Source organism: Tupaia chinensis, unplaced genomic scaffold (genome assembly GCF_000334495.1).
Source record: "Tupaia chinensis unplaced genomic scaffold, TupChi_1.0 Scaffold145652_1, whole genome shotgun sequence".
NCBI classification, from domain to species: domain Eukaryota; kingdom Metazoa; phylum Chordata; class Mammalia; order Scandentia; family Tupaiidae; genus Tupaia; species Tupaia belangeri.
The window spans coordinates 2,527,426-2,534,635 of NW_006205509.1; the positions used below are offsets into that span (position 1 = coordinate 2,527,426).

At 57.7% G+C, this 7,210-nt stretch overlaps 2 protein-coding genes across 2 annotated transcripts in view; one reads left to right on the forward strand and one right to left on the reverse strand.

Annotated features, from left to right (window-relative positions):
• Positions 1 to 2: 2 nt before the first annotated feature.
• On the forward strand, positions 3 to 3,619 carry C1QL4 (complement C1q like 4; the record flags this gene model as incomplete). Its single annotated transcript, XM_006168233.3, has 3 exons — positions 3 to 464; positions 2,563 to 3,213; positions 3,478 to 3,619. Coding segments are annotated over 2 exons (642 nt in total), but the record flags the coding sequence as incomplete, so codon positions are not given.
• A 610-nt stretch (positions 3,620 to 4,229) lies between these two features.
• TROAP (trophinin associated protein) overlaps positions 4,230 to 7,210 on the reverse strand; it is an 8,652-nt gene continuing 5,671 nt past the window's right edge. Inside the window, exons 9-15 of the mRNA XM_006168206.2 lie at positions 6,448 to 6,588; positions 6,261 to 6,341; positions 6,065 to 6,127; positions 5,718 to 5,852; positions 4,986 to 5,586; positions 4,535 to 4,728; positions 4,230 to 4,394 (exon numbers count right to left, since the gene is read on the reverse strand). Of these exons, the coding sequence (XP_006168268.1) occupies positions 4,347 to 4,394; positions 4,535 to 4,728; positions 4,986 to 5,586; positions 5,718 to 5,852; positions 6,065 to 6,127; positions 6,261 to 6,341; positions 6,448 to 6,588 (1,263 nt within the window). The 3' untranslated portion in view covers positions 4,230 to 4,346. The remainder of the gene's footprint in view (positions 4,395 to 4,534; positions 4,729 to 4,985; positions 5,587 to 5,717; positions 5,853 to 6,064; positions 6,128 to 6,260; positions 6,342 to 6,447; positions 6,589 to 7,210) is intronic.

The window sequence follows — 7,210 nt, forward strand, 5'->3', positions numbered from 1 at the left end:
TGGGTCGGTGCCGCATGGTGTGCGACCCGCACGGACCCCGTGGCCCAGGTCCCGACGGCGCACCTGCTTCCGTACCCCCCTTCCCGCCAGGACCCAAGGGAGAGGTGGGCCGGCGCGGGAAAGCAGGCCTGCGGGGGCCCCCGGGACCACCGGGCCCCAGAGGGCCCCCGGGAGAGCCGGGCAGGCCAGGTCCCCCAGGCCCTCCTGGCCCGGGCCCCGGCGGAGTGGCGCCGCCTGCCGGCTACGTGCCTCGTATAGCCTTCTACGCGGGCCTGCGGCGGCCTCATGAGGGTTATGAGGTGCTGCGCTTCGACGACGTGGTGACCAACGTGGGCAACGCTTATGAGGCAGCCAGCGGCAAGTTCACCTGCCCGATGCCCGGTGTCTACTTCTTCGCTTACCATGTGCTCATGCGCGGAGGCGATGGCACCAGCATGTGGGCCGACCTGATGAAGAACGGGCAGGTGAGATGCTCCCCCCTCCGGTCCTAGATTCCACAGGTAGTTTTCTGAACCTCCACGCACTCATCCCACAACCCAAAATCCTTCCCCCAAGCAGCATCACTAAAACAGGAACACCAGGTTTCCAAGAACTTATAGTTTCATTAGCCAAAGAGGAATCGCGGGTCTGAGAAGGAAACCACCTGCCCAGGGCTCACGGAGACTTAGGATGGTGTTAGAAGTAGAACTCAGAACTCAACGTGTAACAAGTCTGCGGCTGCAAGCTCACACTCAACTATTCTCAGCTGCACCAAACGTCTTTAGTGTCTTGCACGGCCACTTAGCTTCCTTTGGCATTCTGTCCGGGACTACCCTCTGTTCCCTGAGGCAGTCCTGGTGGCCTTTGGGTGCCCAGTGAACTACCCAAGTTTGGCCCTTGAATTAGGATGGAATCCATGTCTTAGACAGTAGGCAGTCGACAGCAGCAACTCCTGTGTGTGGGCATTCGGCTTGGATTTTTCAGAAGAAAGGTAAAAAGAAAAAAAATGCTTGCTTGCTTGCAAGATAGTTATTCTATTGCTCATCCCAAAGCCTGGGGCCAGGCCTGGAAGGGCCTTGCTCTCAGCTATTACTGTCCTCAGGCAAGAGATGGCAAACAGCCTGGTGGCTCTGGGACCAGCCAGGTGGCTGGAAGAAAGGTATCTGGAGTGGGAAGGAGGCAAGGAGTGGTTAGAATGGAAGCCTTGGACAGTGGCCTGCCCCACCCCCCCAGGTTCCACATCCTCTTTAGCAACCTCAGCCTGCAAGTTATGTGGACAGAGCCAGAGTCAGAGCCACTGCTGCCTTAGTTTGGAGGAATAGATCCAAGGACTTGGAGAACTGAGAAGCCAAGTGTAAAGGAGAGGCTGAAGGGGTGGGGCTGTGGGGAGGTGTCTGGGCGGTGCAGACCACATGGGAGGTCAGGGCTCAGCGGTGCCCTCTGAACACAATGGCAATGGCCATGTGTGAGGGGTGGTGCTGACTCTGAGGTATCAGGCCTGCTCCTAGGGCCTCTGTGGGAGCCCTGGGCCCTGCTACTCCAGCAGCACCCTCCAGCTCTCAGACTTGCTTTAGGGGTCTCCTCTCAACAGGACAGCGCCAGGAACCAGGAGAAAGGGAGTGAGAGTGCGTGTGTGTCTGTGTGGGGGTGAGACAGCGGGTGTGTGGGGGAGTGAGGCTGGTGTGTACAAGAGGTGTCTGTGGATTCAGACTTTGAAGGTGAGATAGTGTGTCTTTCAGCATGTGGCACCGGAGTGGTGTGCTTGGTCTGTGTGGGGCTCCTGGGAGGAACCAGAGGGGGCAAATGTGTATTTAGAGAGTGTGGGTTTCCGAGGGGGCGGGGCTGCGCGGCTCCCACTCTGTATTCTGCGGTGCGGGCGCTGCGGCCCTGGGGACGGTAAATAGTGATTAGAATAATGATGAATAATTAATGAGTTAATAACCAGCCCCTGTGGGACTCGAAAAGGGGGGCTGAGGAGGGGGCTGGTGGCCCAGGCAACCGCCAGGAGGCCAGAAGGAAAGCGGAAGGTCCCCGTTTCAGTGGAAGGCGACCCCCCACGTCGGGATGCCAGCAGGCACTCCTTGGGAAATGGGCGCCCCAGAGGGAGAGCACGACAGTGCACCTTCCCATAGTCCCTACCCTGTGGCACAGACACGCCTATGCCCATCGCCTGGGAAAGCGATCCCAAGTTCAGGACTAACAGGAGACCCAAGCAGGTATGAAATGTTATAAATGATCATTCAGAATAATTTTATTTTTTAAACGAGAATAATAGCAAACTCTCTACAGGTTTTTTTTTTTTTTTTGTATGCAAACTACTGTTCTGATCGTGCTTCACCTGTAGTAACAATCCTAATCATCTTATGAGGGAGGTTCTTTTATCCCCTCCTGCCCACACGCACTTTGTAGCTCGATTTGCCCCAATCACACAGCCATTGAATGGTAGAGCCTTGTCCTCTCTGGTCCCTGAAACCTGCTGCCTTAGGGGGGGGGGGGGGCTGGAAGAGCCAACTCCCCCTGACTCCTGTCCCCACAGCTCTGCACAGGGCGTGAGTGGGTCGTTTTCCTCTTCGGTCTCGCTAGGTCCGGGCCAGCGCCATTGCTCAGGACGCAGACCAGAACTACGACTATGCCAGCAATAGCGTCATTCTGCACCTGGACGTGGGCGACGAGGTCTTTATCAAACTGGATGGCGGGAAAGTGCACGGCGGCAACACTAACAAGTACAGCACCTTCTCCGGCTTCATCATCTACCCGGACTGAGTTGGGCCCCATTCCCCGCCCCTGCCCGCCCCTATGCTCGGGTACTCATCCACCTCCTGTCGGCCCCACCCCTCCTTTGAGAGCACAGCGCGGGGGGATGGGGGGAAGCTGCGGGCCCTTTAGCGGCCTAAATGGGCTGACTCTGGGTGATCAAGGGTACAGAAGGCTGGGGAGCAGAGGCCAGGCTAGAGGAGCAGGAGGGCGGCTCAGAGCACCTGTAAAAGCTGGGACTGGAAGTGGGACCGAGGTTGTGGCCCTCTCTTTTGCCTGGAGCTGGGGAGCAGTTTCATTAGCAAGGCTCAGGGGCCGGGAAAGTGGAAAGCAGCTTGGTAGGGAGAACAGAAACAGAAGGAGCCCATCTACGGAAGAGGAGACTGTTGGGACCAGCTAGGCCCTGGTCCTCAATGGCTGCTTGCTCTTCCATCCCCATCTCCCCTCATCCCCATCTTCAGGCTACTGGCTCCAGCCTAGGTAGCCTTCCTGTGAACTGGAAGAACCAGTGAATTCTTTGCTGGCATCTAAAACTCATTTCTGTACAGTTCCCATCCCCTCCCTATCCTGGGTAGGCCCTGGGGCTACAGCTGCTGTTGCCTCTTCCAATAAAGTGAGGTTGAGGGAGTGTGTGTGGCTACTTAACTCAGTGCACTGAATCAGGAGAAAGTGGCTTCTCCTTTCCTCTGCTCTTAAAGGACTCCTAGCCTGCCTGCCTATCTGCCAGAGGCAGCTCCAGCCTAGGTAGCCTTCCTGTGAACTGGAAGAACCAGTGAATTCTTTGCTGGCATCTAAAACTCATTTCTGTACAGTTCCCATCCCCTCCCTATCCTGGGTAGGCCCTGGGGCTACAGCTGCTGTTGCCTCTTCCAATAAAGTGAGGTTGAGGGAGTGTGTGTGGCTACTTAACTCAGTGCACTGAATCAGGAGAAAGTGGCTTCTCCTTTCCTCTGCTCTTAAAGGACCCCTATCCTGCCTGCCTATCTGCCAGAGGCAAAGGTTAATCTCCAGCAAGTCCTGCCTCTGAAGGAGAAGAGGAAGGCGGGCAGCCCTGGGCTTCCATTCTGCTATGGGAAGGTGCCCGCATCAGGAGCACTTTGGGGCATGACATGCAGGGAGAGGGAGACCTCAAGGGAAGACTCCCAGGGTCTGGGTGTGGTGCTTCTGCTCTTCTGCCCAGTGCAGGGGGAGTTCTGGAGGAGGCACTCTAAGGGATGGAGTAGACAATGGCTCCTGGAAGTGGGACTGATCTCAGGAGCAGGCCCCATTACTGCCTCCCACCACATTCACAGAGATTGGCCAGGGGTGGGCTGGCAGGAGTGGGAGGCCTTCCTCCTCTCCGGAGGGCTTCTCCAGGAGGGAGCAGAGGAGCTGAGATCTGGAGAGCCCTGGGCTGGCCTCTGCGCTGGAGGACACTGCCATCGTGTGGGCAACTGAGAGCAAAGGCAGTGGCTGGCCTATTTGGACACGTAGAGCTCATTAGCAGGACATTGGGACACCAGAAACTTTATTAAAGGACAACAGAGTATAGGCCTTGGCCCCATGGGGCAGGCCAACAATAAATAAGGGCTAAAAGACAAGGACGGAGCAGGCAGCAGGGGGAGGCAGGTGCCTCAGGCTGGAGAGTCCTGAGGGGCAGCAGAACCAACTGGAATAAAACACTGGAGAGAGAAGAATTCGTCACAGCCTGAGCTGTTCCCACTGACCTCTGTAAAGGAGCCCAGGCTAGCCCCCCACCCTCAAACCCCACTTCCCACAGCTTGCTGTGCCGACACAGCCTGGCTGTGGATCACGGGCTCACCAGGGCATCCTGCCATTCCAGTAACGTGGCCACAGGGTTGGTACAGACCCTGCGGGGGCCAGAGGCAGGGGCTCGGCTGGTGTAGAAGGCACACTCGTCATCCAGACGGGCCTCATGGAAGCAGTGGATGGCTGTCAGACATGCTTTGAGGCGCTGCCTCAGGGCCAGGGTTCGAGGGGCCAGACTGCTAGGGCCTAAGGGCCAAGGGCCACAGAGCATTCAGAGGGAGCTCTGGAGTCCTCTACTCCCATGTGTATGGCCTTTTTCCACCAAGACCCAAGCCAGTGAGAAGCATGACTCCTCCCTTCGTCCAGAGGAAGAGCCAGGCTGGGGTAGGATGGAAGACAGAGGAGATAGCACAGATGGCCTGGGGCAGGGCAGGGCAGGGCCCAGCTCTCAGTAAGAGATGGGGACCTCCTTAAGTCAACTCCCTTCCCAACCAACTCCTTACCTGCCTGTCCTGTCAGGGGCCTCACAGACTGCAGGGAACAGAGAGGGGGGCTGGTAGAAGGTGGGTGCTGGGAAGAGATGGTCATGCTGGAGGTTGCCGGTGCCCACTGACTGCAGCAGGGCCGTGGGCTGGACTCTGGACTTCCAGCTTCCAGAGAGCAGGTTTCTGATGCCCCTAGCTCCACCCTGGGGCTGGGTTCTGGGGGTCCAGCCTGCTTCTGGGGGCTGGCCTCAAGGGGTCCAGGCTCTGCTGGGGGGCAGCACTCTGGCCCGACAGGCTCTTCCTGTGGGGTGGGCTCTGGTGTCTCAGGCTCACCCCTCCAGCAGGCCTCTGGGGGACCCAGCTCCACTGGAGGGCAGGGCTGTGGTTCCCCACATGTCGTGGGAAGGCAGGGCTGTGGTAGCCCGGGGTGCTGTGACAGTCCAGGAAGGGGGGACGTGCCAGGATGCTGCTCTGGGGCACTCAGAGCTTGAGAAATGTCAGTCAGCAGGGGCCGAAGCTCAGCCATATCCAGGGAAGGGCCTCCATCATGGGGGGTGCACTTGCCCCCTACCAGCCCCTCCACCTCCTGTCGCAACAGCTGCTGCAGGATACTGATTCGCTGTGGAGGAGAGAACACCCTAGTGCCATAGCTAGGTGTGGGCTCAGGTATTCTACCCACACTGCCCTGTCCCCCTTGCCCCAGCGCTGTCACCGACCAGCAGGCATCAAAGCTGTTACCCATAGCCCCACCTGTATCTTCAGATCCTGGAAGTTGGGTGCCCTGCTGGGGTGGGGTCCAGAAGCACTTGCCACAGGTGGCTTCCCAGGCCCCTCCTGTAACCTTCTACAACCCTCCTGGTCAAACAAGCGTACCGCAACCTGCTCCTGCCAAGGAAAGGGGGCATGTGAGGAGCCAGCTAGGGCCAGGGAAGAGAGGTCTGAGTCCCGCCCTTGGGAGCAGACAGGAGGGTAGAGAAGCTGGGAGAGCCGGAGAGTTAGGTAGCTTTCCCAGAGGGCACATCGGCCTCCAAATGCTAGGCCACCAAGCCAACAGGACAGAACAAGGGCTGTCACCTAGGAGGACTTCTGATACTTACCCAAGGCAGGGCAGGCTCTTCAGGGCAGGACTGAGGAGAGAAGCCACTCAACCGTCGGGCCTGGGACAGAAGTGAGCAATCAGCAAGGCCAAGCACCTACAGGTGGGACCCTATCTCCCTGTTCCCATCCATCTCCTTCCTCTCCAGCCTTGGCCTAGACCAGCAACCTCCCCTGCCTCTCCTACCTGCTGATCTCTTGGACTCTTGGGGCCGACGGGATGGGTGTGAACTGGGTTTTGGTTCGATTGGCGAGACGTCGCAGCACAGAATATGAGTTCTGGAGAGAGATGTGTGTAGCTGAGCGGGGACAAAGCCTAGAGCTAGCGGGGTCTCCAGCTAGACTGTTCTGGCCTTGCCCAGCCCCCAGAGTTCTTGATACAAACCAGGGGCTGGAGGCCAGGGGAGGGTACACGCTGAGCCCGTCCGAAGGGTGATGGATGGGTGATGGAAGATGGTGCCACACAACCAGGCACGGGCTCGGCCACAGGGGCGGGGGAGGGCATCAGGTGGGAGTCACGGCTGTCCTGTGGGGAGGAGGAAGGTGGGAAGAGTGGTCCCTCCCTGCCTTGCCTTCCTATGTCTTGTTCTCACTACAGCAGTTGGTGTGATTATTTAAAGACCAAAACCAAGGGGCCTGCAGGTGGCATGGTGGTTAAGGCAGCTAGACTTTCACATGGCCAACTGCGGTTCAAGTCCCAGATCTGGCAACTTAAGACTCACACTGGGTGCATGTGTGTGTCTGTCCAAAATCCTGAGAAGAGAATGGAAGAGAAGGAATTGTGGCATGGCCATCCCCCTGGGGTTGGAGGGTGATTTCTTGCTTTCTGTCTGTCTCTCCAGTGAGTGCATGCACCCTATAACAAAAATCTCTCTAAAACAACAAAAAGACCAACATCAAATCATGTCACTTCCTTGTTCATCCCCTCTTCCGCTTTCCACTCATTTCACATAAAAGCCAAGGATGTACAGGGGCTTGCAAGCCCTCCCTCAGTCTGACCCTGCCATCGTTGTAACCTCATCTCCTACTGCCCTCCTCACCCTGTTTCAGTCCCGCTGCCCTCTCCTTTGTGCTGATCCTCAAACATGCCAGTCACATTTCTTCTACGGGGCCTTTGAACCTGGCACTTCTCCTGGCCTGGCACGTTC